At 43.4% G+C, this 21,920-nt stretch overlaps 1 protein-coding gene across 3 annotated transcripts in view; it reads left to right on the top strand.

The window, feature by feature from the left end:
• Window positions 1-21,920, top strand: part of AHDC1 (AT-hook DNA binding motif containing 1) — an 81,485-nt gene that overhangs the window by 42,838 nt on the left and 16,727 nt on the right. For 2 of the 3 annotated variants that reach the window (XM_075853434.1, XM_075853436.1), the window contains exons 2-4: window positions 8,343-8,475; window positions 10,671-10,717; window positions 11,083-15,893. In XM_075853434.1, coding sequence (XP_075709549.1) covers window positions 8,343-8,475; window positions 10,671-10,717; window positions 11,083-15,842 — 4,940 coding nt within the window. In that variant the 3' untranslated portion in view covers window positions 15,843-15,893. The remainder of the gene's footprint in view (window positions 1-8,342; window positions 8,476-10,670; window positions 10,718-11,082; window positions 15,894-21,920) is intronic. The other variant, XM_075853435.1, reaches the window with a different exon arrangement.

The following is a 21,920-nucleotide window of genomic DNA, read 5'->3' on the forward strand; positions in this document are numbered from 1 at the left end:
GGCAGAAATATTCAAGCCCCATCCCTTTGAACCTAAAGCATTTTTCATACAGTGCAAATTTTATAATTTTTTCTGTTTTGGATCTTTTTTTTTATAGCCAAAACCTAACTTCTGTTTTGGCTAGAAAGAACGCATGAGAAAGATGCACTACATACGCACTGAAGGCCTTCCTATAACATTTCATTGCTCAGTGTCCCTGAAATGGTTACAAAAATTAATTGACCACTGTCTGATTAATACGTAATGTGGTGTTTACGGTACTTGTGGGTAGGGCTAGGGCTACATACATGGTCCACTAATGTTCATTTTATTAATTTTCTACTTTTATTATTCTACTTTTTATATTAAAAAAAATTGTTCCTCTTTATCTGGACCTGCCATACCAGCTTCTAATTGATGAGAAGACTTTGTATTGTGGAAAGTATCAGAACCAACTGCTCACACAATCTACCAGGTCCCAGTGGTAAGCAGTGCAGACGCAGAATGGGACGCTCATCCTGACGTTACAACATGGTGCTCGGATAATCAAGTCGCTGACCACTTGATATAAACACATGTACATGCAGTAGTTAAGAGGTTTAAGGGATATTCTGGGACAGTAATATTTATGGCCCACCCTTTTGGCCTATCTGAGAGGCCCAACCCCTGGCACACATGCCCATCAGCTGACTGCAAGGGCCATAGTGATATTTACAGGATAGATAAGTGTTTGATTGCTCAAACCGGGGGTATTGAGTCCCTCTGAGTTTGAATATTGCGGTGGCCCATCCAGCACTCGGCTGTTTGCGTAACTCCTATAGATTTATTTATGAAGCATTAGGGCACATGCTCTGCGCAGAAATCTCAATGCGGTCGTGCAGATGAGGAGGGGACATTGGACTCAGAATGCCCTTTTAGGGTATTTGAAAATTGGTTTTCCAAACAGGACAACCCATTTTAGTCCTGCTTTTCTAATTTAATTTTGGTAAATAAGTTTTTAAAATGCCAATCTCTGGTTTCGTGAACTGTTTCATGTAAATTTATATGGTGGCATTGTTTTCGGTTTATTCTTCATGATACTGGAGTAAAAAATATTTTTAGTGTCTTTTTAAATAGAATTTGGTGTCTATGTGCCTCCTAGATGCATTTGCATGAGAGCTGGCTTCCCTTTCAGCATGCTAGAAAGATGACTTATTGGATGAGACTTAAAGGGGTTGTCCACCTTCTGACAGCTGATGACCTATCCACCGGATAGGTCATCAGTATATCATCTGAGCGGGTCCAACATCCGGACCCCGAACGTTAAGTCGCTCCAGTGGCCTGCGGGCACTGGATGTTATGGCACATAATGCTATGTCCGAAGCCAGAAGCAGTTTGCTCTGTACATAGCATAGCGGCCGTGCTGCAGGTCCACTCCTATTCACTTGAATAGGAGCAGAGCTACAGTATTGCAGCTCGGCCGCTGTTCCGTGGCTGGAGGCAACTGCTTCCGGTATGTGCGTTCAGTTCACGGAGGCATCGGACCAGTTGATCTGTTCAGGGCCCGGGTTACAGATCCTGTACTGATGACCTATCCGGCGGATAGGTAATCAGTTGTCAGAAGGTGGTAAACCCCTTTAAAGGCTATGTAAACCTTTTGAACACTTTGCTTTGTTAAAAAAAAAAAAATAAATGTATCCTGGTGTTTAATGCAACTTTTTAATTGTTATTAAAAAAAAATGTTTTACGTTTTGAGATACAGCTTCTATGTATCCTGAATACATAGGTCTGCAGGACTGATGGGTTCAGTGACAGCGGTTCCTTCATGTCTCTGACGCAGGATCCAGCTGTTATAACTTCGATGTGATCGATAACAGGTGGATCTGACACACAGGCCCCGCTGTCATCGGAGCAGTCAGTCCCGCTGGCCTGACGGATTCGGGTTTCAGCGCAAGATTTTTTTAATAAAAAACAATTCAGTTGCATTAAACACCATGATACATTGTTTTATTAAAATAAAAAAAAGCGTTCAAAGGTTTACATAGCCACATCGTTTTGGATTTGTCCATCTTCGCATAGGTTTTCTCACACCTTCCAAAAAGATACCTGGGCTATCCATCCTATAAAATTAGCTCTAGCTTCTGCCTGCATCTGAGGAAAATTAGATTGTCCATCTTCAGCTAGGTTCATGCCACGTCTGGCTATCCTTTTTAATGGATTCATAGGTTTTCAATCGTGCTTCCATCATGGTTAAAAGTGTTAGTTTGTCTCCATTTTACTGTTTTTGTGAAGATCTGTTTTTGTTTTTTGTTTTTTGTTTTTTTAATCAGGTCAAACGGAAACTATTTTTTCTGTCCTGTCGAATAACATGATCCTGGCAGATCCATTGTTTTGTACAAAGTAAGGGCCGGTTCACAACAGCGTTCACTTTCTGTTCAGTGGTTCCGTCTGAGGTTTCCGTCTTGGAACTCCGCAACGGAAAGTCAAACGGAAACCACATCTTCATTGATATCAATGGTGACGGAAACATTGCTAATGGTTTCCGTTTGTCACTGTTCTGACAGGTTTCCGTTTTTTCAACGGAATCAATAGCGCAGGTTTCTGTGCTATTGATTCCATCACAAAAACGGAGTGTATGAGCGATCGATGGCATAAACACCCTCACGTTAATTGCTACGTGAAAATGAAAGTAAACAAGCACGGATAGTCTTCCTTTACCGTCGATTGGTGCTTGTTACAGGCAATATATCGGCGCGTGTAAAAGGACCCTTCGTCACTTTAGTTAGTCCTGATTTAAGTGACCGCTACTGCATTATATAAAAAAAAGAATTGACAATCGTTTCTGACGGGTGGGGTCTGATATAGTTAATAATGATCTACTATTACGTCTGTGTGGTTACATATCTTAAATTAAAAGGAAAAAACGTATGTATAAAATAATGAACCAGAGTGATCCAGGCAACATCTGCATGCAGTTTGTTTTCTTGGTGTTCGCATTGGATTTGTCAGGGTACTTTAGTTTCCTCCCACACTCCAAAAACATAAATCAGTTGTCTTCATATAAAATTGCTCCTGGTGTATGTGTCTGAGTAGATGAAGCTCCCACTTAAGGAATTTTAGAAGGCCGTTTCTGAATTACTTGTTGGTCTGTGAAGGTTGTCGTCTGAACGACTCGCCACTGTTTAAAACCACAAGTCCACAATCTATCTGTGGCCTGTCTGGGCTTCTATTGATGGGATGTAGATCTGTTGTGTGGCCAAAAAAACAAAACGTTTTTCCAAGGACTGTAACCTGACAACAGATGGAAAAAATCCAACACGGCAGATCTACTTTTTCCACAGATACCGGTCTTTGGCAGTCAGCAAAAAAAAATTATCTGAATCTGCCTTTTTGGTCGTATACAATCTCTAGTGTATGGCCAGCTTAAGATAGATAGTGATGTCCGTGGCTGCAATCTGCTGACCGTGCTCTTTGAACAGATGGCGCTATATTATTAATGGGAGATAAACGTTTGTGCGCGCGCGTGTATTTCAATTTTTACATGTGAGACGTCATATACTATTGTTTGGTTATTAACTACTGTATGTTTGTGGGCTTTAATGGGATCTGTAAATTTGCCGGTGGCTTGTGATTAAGATGACCACTTTAGCCGTTAAAATGCTATAAAGTCTGTTTTGAGAAATGCGCTTCCATGGCTTTGTTCTCTGTATCAGCGATCACTGGCCAAGTCCGCTATACTGGGGCCCATCTGCTCTGTATTTAGAAAGCTCCAGCAGCATAGCCATCTCTAGCCGTCAGAGTCCGAATCACTGAACTGATTATACTGAGAGGGGTCAGGCTGTGAGAGACCATTCACTGCAGTGTGGCAATGTGTAACCCCTTCCTGTCCGCCGGCTCATTGCAATCTGTCCTGCCTTAGATCTGTGGAGCTTTGCAAGCAGAGCTCCCTGCAGAGCACAGCAATGTAGTAACACTTTCCTTGCTGAGCTCCGTACCTATGGTAACCAGCACCTTGGTAAGTAAGAAAACACCCCTCCCTTGTCATATGATGTCACTGTCAGCTCTGGGGATAATGTGACCTTGTCACCTTCCAGCCAGAGACCGCTCAGAATAAAAGCTTCCTGCACACATAATGTGTCCATAGATGTACAATGTCTGGAAAAAAAAATTCACTTAGCTGCTCTAGAATTGGAACGGAAAATCAATAGTCTCTTACAGATGCTCTCCACACCTTGTACTATATGTGACACCCCCCCCCTATATAATATAGTGTGATGGGTATAGTATGGGGGCATGGATCATTTGAGGAACTCACTTGTTTTAGTATCAAACTGCAAAAGATCATGACATAGTTTTTTGTTAACATTTTTGTAACATTTGCACAACAGTTCTTAAATTTGTTGTAACTTGAATCGTAGTGAAGCCTGTATGACACGTCAATGAGAACTGTATTAAATAATTAAAAGGGATCTTCTAATGCCGCTACCTTTTAACTTTATTAATTGTGTTATCCAACCAACACGTCTAGGCTGTGGTGTGTATATAGTCTGTGTATGTATATAGTGTGTGTGTGTGTGTGTGTGTGTAGTGTGTGTGTGTGTGTGCGCGCGCTCACATTTTCTATACTTGGGTGAGTGACTGTGATTGGCCGGAGTAATAGGGAAACACTGCTACTCCTACAATATCTAGGTGTTGTCTTGATCATTTGGATCTGAAGAATAAGCAGCAAGCACTGAATGGAGTGTGTACAGTGGTCTGCTGTCTGTTATAGAGTTTGCTCCCAACTTCTTTAATTCTGAACTTTTTTTTTTTTCCCCTATGTAGAACGGAGTGATCTCAGTAATATTTTGCTGAATATCTTACCCTTTTATGTGGCTGTATTTATACCTGAAGGCCCTGGTTTGTACTCCTGCTGAGTGCGTCCCCAATACAACAGGTCCCTGGCACTACATGGGTTAATGGTGAGCACTCCCCGTTCGGATGTCACCGTGTCCCCACTGCTGCATGACCCACTTCCACATTCGGTATCCAGGCAACATGCTCCTGCTCCCTCTGCCCTACCACATGTAACGCCCGGTAGAGCGGCATCCTGTTAGAACAGAGAGTGGCACTGAGTATCTGTAGAGAAAATGCACACGCTGAGCTGTATAATGATGCTGAGTATCTGCACACCCCCTCTCTGTTTGTAGCTGTGTATTTTATCTGCCTGTCTGACAGATCCTGGATCCAGCGGGGAGCAGCTAATCTGTGCACACAGGAGGAAGCAGATAAATAAAGGATGAGAGAGACAGAGGAGACAGGACAGACAGGAGAAAGGGAGGGAAGGAAGGAGTTAGTGTGCAGCTCTTTGTAGTGGGAAAAGAAGTAAAGAGAGACATCTGCTGGGAAGAACACATTTCTCTGCATTGGCTGCCATGCCATCGCTTACCAATAACTTGTGGGTGCCCATAAAATTGCCAATATATGACGAGCGAGGGCCAATGTCTTGTAGACCAGTTTCATTGTATTCACTATACTAGTGAAAATCTACCTGGAAAGTGGGAAAGTCTTTCCCTCTGATGGGATTGTATATATGTATATTCTAATCTCGCACACACCTGATTTCCTCCTTGCGTATTCCACCGGCCACATCGTATATTTTGTGAATGGCCTCGCTGACCTTATTCAGCAACACAAAATATATGTTTGCGTGACAACTAGCAAATTGGGTTTTCATTTTGGGCAGAGAGATGTCATTGGTGCAGAAAGGGTTATACTGTCACATGCTGCTCTCAGGCAAGAAAGAGGTTAGTCAAAATGCCAAGGTCTGCAGGGCTTTCTGGCTGGAAAGGGAATGCTTTGCCAGGATGTGGTTCCCTGGCTGAGTGCTTTCTGCCTCAAAGCATTCTGGGAGGAGGGCAGCTATAATTAGTCCTGTGCCTGGAATCCAATGCCTGCTCCCTCCTCTTATCACTGCACCATCTGTCTGCCCTCTACCCTCCCCCACACACACTCAGCTGTGACACAAGCTCACTTCCTGATGTCTGACTATATAGGTATATGCCGAGAACCTATTTGCTGCGAATGATTTGCCAATGTCAGCCTATGTTCAAGGTGCATTCATTTGCTCAGGGCACGTTTACCGTGCATTAATATTTTGCAACGTTAGATCATTTTCATTAAGTTCACGTTTCCTTTAACCACCCCTCTGTGTGATGTTGGGACTAGACAGCCCGTTAGTGGTGTTTGACCTCCAGCTATAAATGCCTATAAGACTATAAAGATGGGCACCGCCAGAGACTGCTCACGAGGTGTCCTATGACCTGGTTTACAATTAGTCCAGACTAAAATCTGTCAACTCATGGCCATGATTGGTGTTTTTGGGCTGGGGATTGTAATCCATAACTTTCTGTCTACAAGTTACTCGGTATGCGCACTTTTGCGCTGCTGTTGTTTTATTAATTTTTGGTTCTATCTTCTCCCCAAATCCCTGGCTCTCCGATGTATTCCCCTGCCTTGTTATTTTAGGTTGGCATATACCCAGTTCTTTTAGGTCCATTTTTATTGACATCGCATATCTCCCTGATTTATTTCTTACACCCTTGTCTTTACCTTGAATACCATTCCTCGTTGTGTTCTGTACCGTAGCCGACTACGGTATTGACTCAGTCAAAAAGACGGAACCCCTGCACAACGGAGACAAGCTGAAATCATTTGCACCGGATCCGTCACAATTGAAATCAATGGTGATGCAAACCGAAACCTATGGTTTCCGTTTGTTTCAGTCAGGGCTTTGTTCTGATGGAAAGCTCAGACGGAACGTCAAAACGGAGCCCTGATGCAGATGTGAACGGAGCCTTATTTTGGATAGAAAGTGATGTAAGCTGCTCATGTATTTATTACATGTGATTTTGCCCATCTAGCTAACACTTTGGATCTAGTGTGGAGTAAATCTTAAGAAAGTTATCTTGAACCTTAGCATTTCTTTAGTACATACTAAATTATGGCGGGTTTTGGGGCATAGTGTACTACTTAGATCATGATAATTTTTGGTGTGGCGAATGGTTATGCTTGCTCTTCTCTAATGATAAACGTTTTAAGGCCGGATTCACGCGAACGTGTGCATTTTGCGCGCTCAAAAAACGCAGCATTTTGTGCGCGCAAGAGGTCCACAAAAGCTCCGTGTGTCATGAGTATATTATGCGTGACTGCGTGATTTTCGCATGTGGTGCTTTTCTGTTTTCATTCATAGTTTTAACTACTGTAGCGCGCATCACGCGCGGCACACGGAAGTGCGTCCGTGTGCCGTGCGCGGTTTTCACGCACCTATTGACCAATGTGATGCGAGAAAAATTGACAAATATAGGACATGTCGTGAGCTTTACGCAGCGTATGATATACGCTGCGTAAAAATTGCTGACATTCTGAACGGCCCCATTGACTAACATAGGTCCGTGTGACGCGCGTGAAAATCACGCACGTAGCACGGGCGTATTATACGTTCGTCTGAATAAGGCTAAGTGTTTCGGAGAATGCTTCAAAATCAGCTAGGTGTGTTTCTAAATGTGTGCATATTGTTTGTGAAAGCACTGGTTTTGTAGAGGTAAAGAAACCCTTAAATAGGCAGGTGCAATGAGGCCACAGGCACACACATGCTCATATAAACCTTTTTTGGCACAACCATAATTAAGGCACATAGGAAAGGTTGGCATTGGGGTAGCGCCCACTTCTAGGGGGGACATAATTCAGTATAATGGCTTGTGGAATGCATTGTTAGGTATAGGAAAAGAACTAAAGAATGAGGATGAAGGACACGGCTTCTAGAGAGGTGTATAGGTATTGTAGGCGAAGGTGAGTTATAGATTGGAAAGCGGTGGATGCAGGGAGAGCGGTGGATGCAGGGAGAGCGCATGAAGCCTTGAGGAGAGGCGTGAGGAGATCATGGGATTAAGTTGGAGAGAGGAGGGGGAGAGCATGCAGCCCTGAGGTGAGGACTTGTGTCAGTATGTGGAGAAGGGAGACATTATATATACACCACTCTGCTGGATACTGAGATACAGATAACAGGAAAGAGAGAAAGGAGGATAGAGGCAGGAGCAGAGAGCCAGCAGGGGAGAGAAGAGTAGAGGAAATAGGGGGAGGAAAAACCTAGGAAAAAATGTAGAGAGGGACACAAAAGCGCTAAACAAGTCCAAAGGTTGTCAAAGCAGGGTTTGGACATAATAGATCTGGTAAATGCGAGACGGTGACACTGCTAAATGTTTAAATGCTTGCTCCTAATATTGTGTTTTTTTAATTTGCATGACTGTACAGAGACTGCTTGCACTATGCTTTATAACTAAAGGCTAGCAATAGCCCCGCCAGAGCTGTCGTACCATAAATCTGATGTTTTGTTTCCTTTATAGATGTCGGTGCTGCTGGCCTTGTCCCTCCTAGCCTGGAAAATGGAGACACTCCTGCCGAAAAGCGTCCTCCACATTCAAAGGAGGCCGAGAGGGGCCGCAGAGTGACGTTAGTCTGTAGACACCCTCGTTCAAGGTGAGCGTAGATTTGTCATAAGGATCGTGTTGGCATATCACCTGTATGTAAATATTGAAATCACACAGCACACGGACCCATGCAATGCAGTGGGTATTTCACGCTACGTGTGTCCGTTGCGTGAATCTCGCTGTACTATATTGTCACCCATTGAAGTCTATGGGTTTGTGAAAGCCACGGACGTCATCCGTGTGCTGTCAGTTTTTCTCGCATCGAATACATTGAAAAGCAGAGAAGTACATTTTTTTTTTTTTTTTTTTAAATTAAGTTCTTGCATGAATGTGATAAACGCAAAGCACGCTGATGCCAATACGTAATGCACACGGACAAGAAATGTAGGAAAAGCGCTAGTCTGACTGTAGCCTAACTGGTAATGCTCACTGGTTTTCTCATCGGAAAGAGGTTAACCATATACTTTTCAGCTTACGTGTGAGAAAACTGTTGTGCACTGTGCTGTGTTAAATGTAAAAACAGTAACGTTGAACTGGAAAATTGCTCTGGGGGTGTATATTTAAATGTTATTTGTCAAACAAGATGTTTGTTTTTTTTGAGGATATAGACTTACAAACTCAAGTTTGTTTGTTTTTGTTTTTTTTACCCTTTTTCTTGTTCTTTTTCGTACAATTGCGATCCTAGGATTGTCCTACAGGTTATCAAATAAAGGCACAAAAAAATAGGTGAAAAATAGGACCGGAGTAAAACAATTTAATGAAAAGGGCACATACACCAAAACAACTGTAACCATTGTGGTTGTCTAGCAGGCGACCATAATGATGAGATATTAAAGACAAATCCTATAGGAAAATCTAAGGTAGGGTTCACACTTACGTCGGTGTTTCCATTCCGCTCAGTCAGAGGAGCAGAACAACAAAAATACCGGAAGTGCTGATTTCGTTGTATGACAGACAACACTGGCGGCCGACGGAACCTATTAACTTTAAGGCTACCCACACACACGGTTCATGGAGCCGGGCTACTAGCATCATAGTTATGTATGACGCTAGGTGTCCCTGCCTCCCTGTGGGAATACTTATTTTAAGTACGGGACAATCCCACGGGGAGGCAGTGACTCACAGCGTTATACATAACTATGATGCTAGTAGCCCGGCTCCCTGAACAGTGTTCGGTCCGGGAAATGCGGCTGACATGCGGATCGTATATGACAGACTGAACACGCTCGTGTGTGGAAAGCCTAGTGGGTTTCGTTGGGGTGTTCGTGATTTGTCAGTAACAATGCTATTGTTTTCTGTATTTTTTTTGCCGGATCTGCGACAGAGGCTCCTAATAGAGCCTCCAACGCAGATGTAAACGAGGCCTTAACGCGTTTCTACTGCACATACACAGATTCATCAGGGGACAAAGCCTGGAATAGATGTTAAATAAAAATGATACAATAATGTAAACAAAACCTGTTCCAATGGTACAAAGAAAAATATACTATTGCTCATATGAGGTGCACTTTAAATGTAGAGCAAAACTGACCATATATGCTTTCTAGATACAAACTTTAGGCAGCAAATCCATCACCTATTACCACATTCGTCTGAACGTATATACGGGCTACTGAAGAATGTTAGACAATTCAGGCTGTCGATAGGTATTAACCCAGAGAGAATACGTGTCACTATGCATGAAAAGTTATTGGAACCCGGGTTTATTACTGACAATCTCAGTATGCAATAGTGTGCTGAAGTGGCATCGGGAGAGCGTAAACACATACCTGCCTTGAGGATGGCATGATTTGAGCCCCAAAGATGCCAGTGTTGTATGAACGTAGAACAAGGACCAAGCTAAGAACCCTTACAGCCTTTTGAATCGTCTAGATAATTATTTATTCCCCTTGGGACCTTCATTCTATTGGCCAGGACAGGGAGATGCTGCATAAAACGGCCCTCACTATTGGCTCCACATGAGCATGTATTTCATGGCAACCCGTTGACTTGAATTGTCAACGTGTAATACTACATTTTCCGGACGATAACCGATGATCAACAGAAGGTTCTATTAGCCTGATCATCTATGATTATTTCACAGAGTAGCTGCCTAAAGAAATGGCGTTGGTCCTAAGTGAGCAATATTTCATTTTTTGCCATTCTCTTGAATTTAATTATCCTGCTTGTATTAATTTCACTAGTTGTCTGGTTAAGACTTTGTCCTAATTTTTGTTAATTTAAATAAAATTAATCTTTCCATAGAGACCACAAGTACAGCGGGAAAAGTTTGAAATCAGATAGGCAAGAAAGTAAGTACATTTGCATATATACCACATGATTCATATGTTTTATCTGACTTACCGAATATTTAGTAATTAGTTTGCTCACTGGTTTGTCTACAGACCAGTCCAACCAACCCTCATCTCTTTTGAGATGTGCTAGCCAAAGATGGAGAGGAGTAAGAGCTAAACTATCCATATTTTCTTGCTAAAATTCTAGCAGATTGACAAATTGATGCTTTCTTTTTTAAATCTTTCCCCTAGCTTATTTCTACATTTATTTTTCCTTAGTCATTTTCTTAGATTGTTGCAAAACGCTATACTCACGTAAAGCCAATGGAATTTTTTTTTTTTTTTCCACCTGATCCAAACACTAATCTGGATTTTTCTTTCAGATTCTACATCTATCCAGCTTGAACACCAAGAAGAAGATAGCCGATCCCAGCATTCTTGCGTCCGTTCAAACAAATCCTTCTGTCCATCTGCAGGAACCACAAAGCTAGGTGTTGATGGAATCATTGCTCTACTTAAAAGCAAATGTGGCAATGGTCGTGTCAATCTACAGCCAGTTGTACGTTTGATGGATATTATGAAGGACCTTAGCCAACTTTCCAATGACCTAAGATCCAGTGGTGTTCGTCTTGATTATACTCATGTTGTTAGCCCTCCATCAGAGAATGACGATGTAGAGCCAGGATTACAGTACAGCTTCTTTTCTTCTCAGAGCCTTGCATGTGGACTACGGAGTCCAGAAGAAAAGCCTTCAGAAACGGTTGATACCAAGGAGTCAAGCCCTGTATCACCCAACCCAGACTCAAGTGAATCTGCCAGTTCAAATGTTCTTCGAGAGTTAGCAGCCCTTGCCTGGATGGAGCCACAGCCAACAGAGACTATGCAGGAGAGGGAACAGGAAGAATTAGACGGCCAAAGTAGGAAGGACAGTGCAGATAAACGGGCAGGGCACATAAATGAAAATAAAGATGAGTCATCAGGGGATGAGCAGGGCTATGAGAGGCAAAATATGGAGGAATCTGGGGAGGAGCAGGAAGACAATATACAGGAAGAGGAATCTTGTGAAGAACAAGAGCCAATTAAGCAGTCAGATAGTTTTAGACAAGAGCAGAGTGAGCGAAAACAGGCAAAGGAATCATCAGATGAAGAACAAGAAAGTAATAAACAGGAGGGAGAATCAGGGGAGGATCAGGTGGAAAGCAAACCTGAAAAGTCTTTAGATGAACAGGAAGATGAATTTGGAGTAAAAATGATAAAGGGAGAAAATGAGGTAAAACCAGAAGGGGAGCAGGGTAATGCACGTGCAAATCAGGAAAGTGTTAAAGATGAAGACAAGACAGAAAATGAGGATGAAGGAGAGTCCTCAGATGATGAAAGTAGGGTAGAGCAGTGCAGAAAAAGGTTAGAGAAATACAAAGAAAGGGAGGTTATGGCAGAGCCAATAACGGAAGAAATGCCCTGGATGCTACCTCTCTTTTCTCAAACATCGGAAACCCTCAGACGAACCCCTTTTTCCACTCGCGGAGGCCACAGGTTTGGTCTTAGAGGACGCAGGGGAGATAGACCTGGCAGGGGCCGGAGAAGAAGACCTGGAAGACCTCGAGCATCTGAAAGTCTTTCTCGTGCATATGTGATGCCTCCTTACCACCGAACACCAGAGGAGCCTAGAGCATATCGAAGTCATGAGCAAAACTCTGTATTTCCACTACCTTCCCTTGGTCAGAAAACTTCTGCAGTTGATGGAAATGTGGATCAGGGCCCACCACAAAAGCCAAAACGCAGAGGTGTACGAAAGATGGTGGTGCGGATTGCCAAAATCCCAATGCCAATGGGAAGAAGAAACAAAACAAGCTATAAAGTATCTTCATTCAGTAGCACTCTAAGTGTTGAAGGAGGAGAACTGATCGGTGGCTCAGGCCCAGGTCCCACCTCTCTACTCAAGATGAAAAACAATGGCCGAAATGTTGTAATGGTTTTCCCACCTGGTGAGCTTCCAATCATCCTTAAAAGGAGAAGAGGACGGCCACCCAAAAATCTGGTTCTGGCTAGAGAGACTCCACCAATGCTGCCTCAGCCCTCTCCTATTGAACCATCTTTACCACCTGCGCCAACTTCCCAGCCAGCCGCACCAGCTGCCGATGGTGAATTTGTTAAGAAAAGAAGGAGAAGAAAGCAAAAATTGGCTTCCCCTCAACCGTCCTATGTAGCTGACACCAATGACAGCAAGTCTGAATACAGTGATGTTCTGGCAAAGCTTGCTTTTCTTAACCGTCAGAGTCAAGGAGCTGGACGTACTTCTCCACCTCGTTGTTGGACACCTACACTGCCAGATTCAGTACACCAGGCCCCTGAAACGCATAATATCTCACAATTTCTACACAGAGTCCAAGGTTATCGGAGGCGTGGTGGACGTGGTGGAGGGCCTGGCCGCCGTGGTGGATGTAATAGTCATAATGCAGAACTGTCTCGCTGTTCTTTTAGTGACTTTTTTGAAGGAATTGGAAGAAAAAAATCAAAGCCAAGACCTGCTGACCCTTTAAAGCCAAGAAAACGTAGACAACCTAAAGCTGAACCAGATCCGAACGCCAAACCCAAGCGCAAGAGAAGATCTAGAAAAAATGGTGCTTTGCTTGGTGAAATGGGAGGAGAGCCTGGTTTAGGCTATCAAGGCATGTCTGACTGGGGAAGTGAAGGAAAAAGTGGGCCTTGGATGACACAGGTATCCCATGGTCAATCAAGTGGCAGACACTGTAGTTACCAAGGACCTGAACACAGAGGCTTTTCTGGTTTGCATAGTGGATCACCATCCCGTCCAGGTTACTATACTGGAACAGGCTCTTCTTTGTCTCAGGCTGAAAGTGGAGGACAGGATCATCATGGGCTTTTTACTGGCTATTTCCGATCTCTGTTGGACTCAGACGATTCCTCAGACCTTGTGGATTTTGCTGCTGTTGCCCAGAGACAGGAAGCTAGAAAATCTGCATCTGCGTTCTCTGGGTCATCGGCCTCCCCAAACCCAAGGGCACTCCAGCCCTATTCCAATTCTCGGGGGGCAAAATCTGGTACCCAAGAATCACCATACCAAAGTTCAACAGCTGCCAGGCAACCATTCCCTCCAAACCGGGGAAATGCAAATTTTGGCTCACTTTCTCAACAAGAATGCCGTGGGTCAGATGCCTTTCAAAAGCTGCTGTCACGTTCTCCGAACTCCCAAAGTGCTGGAGGTTTTGGCCAATTTGGAGGCTTTTCTGGATCTAGTGGACAGAGTTTGCCGGGCCATAGTATATTTGCACCAAACAAGCAGTATCCAGCTCCTCCTGACTGTTTAGGTAATAAGGACTGCAGCTTTTCCTTTAGTGGTGGATGTAATAGCCTCCCTTCTTCGCCAGGCAGTGCCCACAGTAGCACAAGTTTCAGCCAGCAACAACAATTATCAGCAGGGACAGTTACTAACACAGCTAAAACTCCCTTTTTCAACACATCAGAGTTGCCACCATTCCCACCACTTAGGAGTGAAAGTCGTTCAAGCACCTCTTCACCAGCTGGGTATATGATGCCCAAGGTCTCTGGTCCAATGTTTCCTGGTGAAAACAACCGCAACTTTACTGGATCTGTAGGTGCAGGTCAGTGGGGATTTCGACAAGGTTATGGCCAATCAGATTGGGGTAATGAGAGCTTTGGTCAGCTTTACGGCCCAGGGTTTGATTGCCACATGACTGAATCCAATGTTATATTGGACATTAGCAATTATACGCCACAGAAGGCCAAGCAAAATACTGACAACATGTCAGAGTCATCGTCTGACAGCACACAGTACACCCAACCTGGTGCTGGTTATAGAAGGGCCAATAGTGAGGCCTCCTCCAGTGAAGGTCAGTCAAGTCTCTCCAGCCTTGAAAAGCTAATGATGGACTGGAATGACACGTCATCTGCACCAGGATATAGTTGGAACCAGACTGTCCTTTTTCACCAATCCGCTAAACCTGGGAGGGGGCGCAGGAAGAAAGCAGACTTATTTGAACAATCACCCCAACAACCACAACACCTAGGCTTTTCATCATCATCCCCATCTTCTTCCTCATCATCTGCTGCTGCTCCACCAGCAGGTTTTCCAACCAAGAGAGGTGGTGGCCCCAGGGGTCCAAGAGGAGGACGAGGTGGTAGCTGTGCAGCCAGCAAGAAAGAGAGAGGTTCAGGCAAAGCCAAATTTTCCCCAAAACCACCTGCTCCACCACCTACTTCCTCAGTCAGTTCCCTCTTTCAGGACACCTCAGACTTAGGACTGGATTGCTATAGCGGGGACAGCAGCATGTCCCCTCTGCCCTCCCACTCGCGGGCGTATGGGGTGGGTGAGAGGGAGCCTACATGTGATTTCTCTGGACCTTATTCCATGAACCCATCTACCCCTTCTGATGGCACATTTGGCTTCCAGAGTGACTCTCCTGGGCTGGGCCCTCCGTCTACAGAACTTGATCCTGGTAAACACTTTCCCCATCTCCCTACAGTTGGCAACACCAGTACTGGTGCACCTCATCCACCACCACCCCCACCACCTGGCCTGGGATATGATCACCAACTACAAGACTCTCCCTTTTCCCCTAACTGCTCCCCAACTCTTGAGCTACGGCCGGGGGAGGGAAGAAAGCTTGTGCCGCCTCCCCACTCATCTTGTGATCCCCTGAAACATAGCCTCCCTCCCCACTTGCCCTCTTGTAGGGAGCAGCTGCCTCCCCAGCCATCAACACATCACCGCTATGACCCTCCCAGCTGCAAGAATGCTGGTTACTGGTACCCTCCTCGCAGTCCTCCCTATGATGGTAAAGGTGGGTTGCTTTCAGACTTCATGGGTAGGCGAGGTGAGGGAGTATCTTGCCTGAGTCCCCACATCCCAAGCCCCAAAAGAGACAAAGAGACGCTGGACATGGTAAGGGGGCATCATAGATCGTCATACCCCTGCCCTTTGCTCAATGATATTACCCATTCCCCTGTGCAAAGAGACTCAATGGTGCAGCTCCAGGATTCCTATCGTTACCCGGCCTTTCCCCCCCAGGGTCCTCCAGTCCTGTCACCACCAAATCTGAAGGGTGGCTTCCTGGGACCTGAGAACATCCCAGAAGACAACTTCACAGTCACATCCCTCTAGGGGGAGTGGCATGTCCAGAGTCATCAGGAGCAGTGCAGTCAAAGGGGTGAGGTGAGAAGCTGTAGAAAAAGTTTGTTTTGGTGCCATGCTCATGACCTGTTATATGAAATGTGTATATGCTGTTACTAATTAACTAAATTTCATCTGCCATCTAGGAATGTTTGGTTACTCTTTAGCACTTGCCACTTTTACTGATTTAAAGTAAAATATGTGTATATATAAGACTTTTTAATAATGGGCTTATTTTAAAGAAAGATATCTCATCTTTCCCCGGGGGAACCAGCGCTGGCGGTCCAGCGCTGATCTGGATCCTACCGGTCTTTGGCTACGTTGGTCACAATCTGGATGCTCAAACAATCAGAGGGCTCAGAAGTCACGGGCCATGCTCTTTGCATCATAGCTACCATGGCTGAGCGGTGACGCCAGGAATATGGCACGTGACCTGTACATGCTAAATGTATCCATAGGGCTCTATTAAACTGACGGAGGTCCAATGTGTATCCTTTTGCCTTCGTCACACCAGTATATGCGGGTATACTGCAAAAGACTCAAAGAAACAGACTACGCTATTCAATAAAAATTAAAAAAAAATTCTTAGCAAACTTTTTTTTTTTAACAATAGGACCACATATCCCACTGTTGGACTGAGTAGTGGGATATATGGAAGTTTTCCGTTGGAGATATACTTATGTGAACAGGGCCTTAATTTGAAACAAACATGTTACAGGCATACTTTGTCCTTTATTGTGGAACTCTTGAACATAGTCAATAATATTTAATTAAGCAATACGTTTTTTTGGCCTAGCTGAAGTGGAAAGCGACAAACAGTATCAACTTATCAACTTTATTTTGATCAGTGTGCTTGTCCTTCTTTTCAGCTAGGCTAATTGAGTATACAATATTATAAAAGGATCTCTTATTATAAAAGGGAGTTTTTACAGCAGGTAAAATCATATAGAAAAAAAATGCAGCAGAACATTTTTATACTGTATGGAATGAGGTTTTTAAATGTCTTTGCAGTGAAAGGAAACCTACCAAAGGAAATGTATTAAAAACGAATTGGTGTACATTAAAAATGTAAAAGCCGGTTGTAATAACCACGTGAACACTTGAAGTTATAAGCCTAGGGGTCAAAGATTCTGATGACGGCATTTCTTTCAGGTGCAGTGTTGCCCTAGAGAATTTGTGTGTATACAAGTCACCATTCACATCAATATCTACACCATAAGACCTCATGCAAGTCTGTATTCTATATACATGTTCCAAAAATACTGGATATTGCATCAATGGCCTGCTGTTGTGTGAGAAGAAAAATCTTGGCAAACCGTATTGCATGCCGTATATATGGGAGGTATTCTCTAAAACGGGGTAAGGCCTCAAGCAGGTATCCGTTGCCAAATATATGGCTGCGAATCACGGATCCCCGAAACACTGGACCGCCCACGGATTGCCTCCGTGTGCAGTTCATTGTTTTAAAGGACCAAATTAATAGAATGGCCGAGACTGATCCGCAAAAGACGGACAGGAATAGGACCTGTTCTCTTTTTGGTGGAACAGCCACACGGTTCCGTTAAAGAAAAACGGAAGTTTGCATGGCCCCATAGAAATTAATGGGTCAGTGTGCTGTCAAAAAAAACAAAACGGATCGCACACTGAAGCTTTTCACTGAAGTGTGCATGAGGCCTAATACAGACTCCTAGGTTCTCCCATGTGATGCTGTAGCGGGTCCATGCCAACAGCAATTCTGTGAGGCAAATGTTTGAACTGTGATGTAGGAGAAAATAGGAAATGAGGCAACACAACCAACTAGTGAAAAATAGTGATCCTGTTTATTCCACAAGCAACGTTTCAACTCAGTAAGAGCCTTTCTCAAAGCTTGTGGAGTAAACAGGATCACTATTTTTCACTGAATTGGTTGTGTTGCCTCATTTCCTATTTTCTCCTACATTGAAGGGTCATTGGACTGTGACCCAGGAGGCGTTCACCCACCTCATCCATCTTGTCCAGTACTGCTGAATTGCTCTTGAACTGTGATGTAGATGTTGATTTGAACCAAATGTCATAATCTCTCAGTAATGCAGCTCAGACTTGGGCTTCTCTTTAACTGATCAATATCGTGATATCTTTCCTGTTCTTTCCATAGAGGACACCGTAAAACCATTTGTATTACATCGTTTTTGGATAGGGTTACCAGCACCTTGTGTGTTTCCATCCTGAATTTTCTTTAAAATGTGGAAAGCTTTCTGTCAAAACTCCTAGTTTTCCACTATAAGGCTATGTTCACACGTAGCTAAATAGATTTTTGGGTGGGAAATCCGCGGTGTATTACAGCAGCAGCAAAGTGGATGACTTTTCAACAAATCTCATCCACCAGCTGCAGAAATTGACCTGCAGTGCGGGATTTTAAATTTGCAGCATGTCAAATTATGCTGCGGAATGGTTGCATGTTTGCTACAGATTTTCCTCATGATTTGATTTTAATATGGAAATGAAAATTTGCAACAAATGCCAAAAGTACAAAAATAAAACAAAAACTATTTACACTTTCAATTAATAGAAAAAAATAAAATACCATGCTCATTTGCTTTGGCACTCCCGTAGCAAAGCCTCCTTGCTCCCCCACTGCTGTTTGCGCAGCCAGTCTCCTGGGATGACGTTTCCCATGTGACCACTGCAGCCAATCACACGAAACGTCATCCCAGGAATTCCGTCTGCACAGAGACCAACCAGGGGACCATTGACGCGTCATCACAGGAGCGCCAGAAAGGTTTGGTTATTTTATTTTTTATATCCCCTCTTCTGTTGTCTGCAGCAGCAAATCGTGATGTAAATCTGTCAAATCGCGTTTAATTTGGTGCAAACTATCGGACGGAATACCCTTTCGGGATCTGGGACAGAGTAGCTGCATGATTTTCCACAGCAAATGTGACCCATGTGAACATACCCTTATTGTGCATAATGTATGTGTATGCATGCTGGTACTGGTTAAATCTGCCTAGGATGGTATTGAACTACCTAAAATTTCTAAAATCACTAGCCAGCGATGCCTCCCCATAAGCCACTTTCATGCGGCTGTGATTTGGTCTGTATTTTGCATCCGTATTAAATTTAAAAAGTATAGATTTGTGCCTCCTATGTGTCTTGGACCCACCTGGTATTGGCTTACAAATACTGAAGCAAAATACTACTGTGTGAAAGTGGTCTTAACCTGACTAATATCAGAACGTGTAGTGGACCACTGGAATGGAACATGGAACGGGTAGTGCCCACTACGTTATTTGCCTTTTACATTAAAGGCTCTACATAAGTGGTATATTCTAAAATCAATGCAAGTTATTTTGTTGAACAATGGGGATAATACACATTGTATACTAATGACAGAACAAAAACTATTGCAAAGCTGATAAAGTTAGTAATGTATGCGAGGGTAATAGTCATGTAGCATGGCGGATTTTGCTAAATTCTTACACTCCAATCTTTGCTGGTTTCTTTTCCCGCTTCCGCTGAATTACTGACAAGGCCTGAAAACTAGTCACTATCCTAAACAGACCAGTGAACCTACAGCACAACTTGTCTAAAAGTAGAGATGATAATGTGTTAGTAATACAATTCACAGACCTGTTTCTGTATGTTCTCAGAACTTAATGTTTTTTGCTATAAAGGTGGGGTGGGGCATCTTGTTCCTAATCCCATTGCGGGTCACCGCAGACAGCTAGATAGGTTTATAGAATGCAGTTTTTGATTCAATAGTGGGCTTTGTCTAACTTTTTGTTTCCCCTGAAAAATCCCGCCCCAGTTTTTTTTTTTTTTGTGGTGATAAAAATCTATTTGGCATTAGACTTGATTCACACTTAAAGAGGCTCTGTCACCAGATTATCAAATCCCTATCTCCTATTGCATGTGATCGGCGCTGCAATGTAGATAACAGTAACTTTTTTTTATTTTTTATTTTTTTTTAACTATTTTATATTTATGCAAATGAGCCTTTCTAATGGACAACTGGGAGTGTTTTTTCTCTTCTTTCCAACTGGGCGTGTCTTGTGTTGGTGACATCTGGGCGTGTTTACTTGTTTTACTAGCTGGGCGTTGTGAATAGAAGTGTTTGCCAGCATCATATGTCAGCATCATCCACTTCTATTCACAACGCCCAGCTAGTAAAACAAGTAAACACGCCCAGATGTTACAAACACAATACACGCCCAGATGTTACAAACACAATACACGCCCAGATGTTACAAACACAATACACGCCCAGTTGGAAATAAGAGAAAAAACACTCCCAGTTGTCCATTAGAAAGGCTCATTTGCATAAATATAAAATTGCTCATAACTTGGCCAAAAATGATCGTTTTTAAAAAAAATATTTTTTTACTGTTGTCTACATTGCAGCGCCGATCGCATGCAATAGGAGATAGGGATTTGATCTGGTGACAGAGCCTCTTTAAGAGTAAATTTTGGACTAAAGTACAATATTTGCCAAATGGTCGTTTTTTATATTTCACAAGTTTCACAGTAATTACATAGGAATCTTGAAATACATTTAATGTAATATAGTGTCAAGAGTTCTGTTACCCCTGTCGTATTTTGCACTCTGATAAAGTGTATGTATTTGTTTGTACAGTGCCTTTGCAAAATTATTCACACCCTTGATGTTTTTTGTTTTGTTGCATTACAATATGGAATTAAAATCTATTTTACATTATTTGATTTTATGTAATGAACCTGACAAAATAGTCCAAATTGCTAACCTAAAAGCTTAAAGTTGTGAGTGCATATTCACCCTCTTTGCTATGAAACCCCTAAATAAGGTCTGGTCAAACCAATTAACTCAAGATGTCACATTGGTTAAATAAGGTGCCCCTGTGTGCAATCACTCTGTCACATGATGTCAGTATAAATACACCTATTCTGAAAGACCCCTGAGTCTTCAACACCATTAAGCTACATGAAGACCAAGGAGCTCTCCAAACAGGTCCGAGACAAAGTTGTATAGATCAGGATGGGGGTTATTAAAAGAAAAAGATCTACAACGGAAATGTATCTGTCCATAGGACCACTTTGAGGCCACATTCACTCGTTTTCAGAAGACTAAAGTTCTGTGGATGAATTCACATGGCTGTTTTTTTTTAAGGGCCCATGAACACTGGCCGTCGAAAAATAGAACCTGTTCTATTTTTGGCAGTTTTCACAGCCCCCACAGAAATCAATGGATCAGTTTTTAACAGCCGTTTTTCAGAAATCAATCTGCTTTAAGCGCTGAGCTCGAGGGAAGCCCTTGACATTACTGTACATATATGGACAGTGACGTCAGGGGCTCCTCCATGTGCGGAATCTCCGGCCAGGGCGTCGGCAGAGTGCTTGTCATGGATTTTGCTCCTAGAACAGGGAGCCCTCACATCACTGTTCATATACTGTCTGCTCCTAGAGTGAGCACCAATAGCGCTAACCGCCAGGGGATGCTGCATGTGGCGCTATCTACAGGAGGGTGGTGTGCGATCTATGAGGGGTGGCACTGGTTTCAGGGGGGTTGACACTATATCGGCACTATTTACATGGGACACATTGGCACTATCTACATGGGCACTGTGGCACGATGTAGGCACTATCTAAGGCCTGATTCACACAAACACTGCTGTTTTTCACGTCCGAGGTGCATCCGTGCTCAGTGCTACGGGACGCGATGCCATGCATCCACCATAGTTGAGTCTATGGAGTGATGCGTGAAAAGATAGGACATGTCCTATTTTCCCACGGACCCTTCACACGGTCCGTTAAACAACAGCTGTATGAAGGGCCACATTGTATTACATAGGTCCGTGGGACGGCCGCTGTTTCAACGGCCGTCCCACGGACGTTTAACAAGTTCGTGTGAATCAGGCCTAAAGGGCATTGCAGCACGATCTACATGGGTGATTTCAGGTGGTTGGGACAAGAAAACCTGACAAATTAAATCTGTGGGTTTTCTAACAGCGATGAAAAACAGATGATAAACGGCCATTAAACACGGGCTTGAAATGTATGAAAATTTGAAGAGACACTAATGCAAAACAGCCATGAAAAAGTGACCGTTGGTCACTT

This window comes from Rhinoderma darwinii, chromosome 2 (assembly GCF_050947455.1).
Source record: "Rhinoderma darwinii isolate aRhiDar2 chromosome 2, aRhiDar2.hap1, whole genome shotgun sequence".
Taxonomy (NCBI): Eukaryota; Metazoa; Chordata; class Amphibia; order Anura; family Rhinodermatidae; genus Rhinoderma; species Rhinoderma darwinii.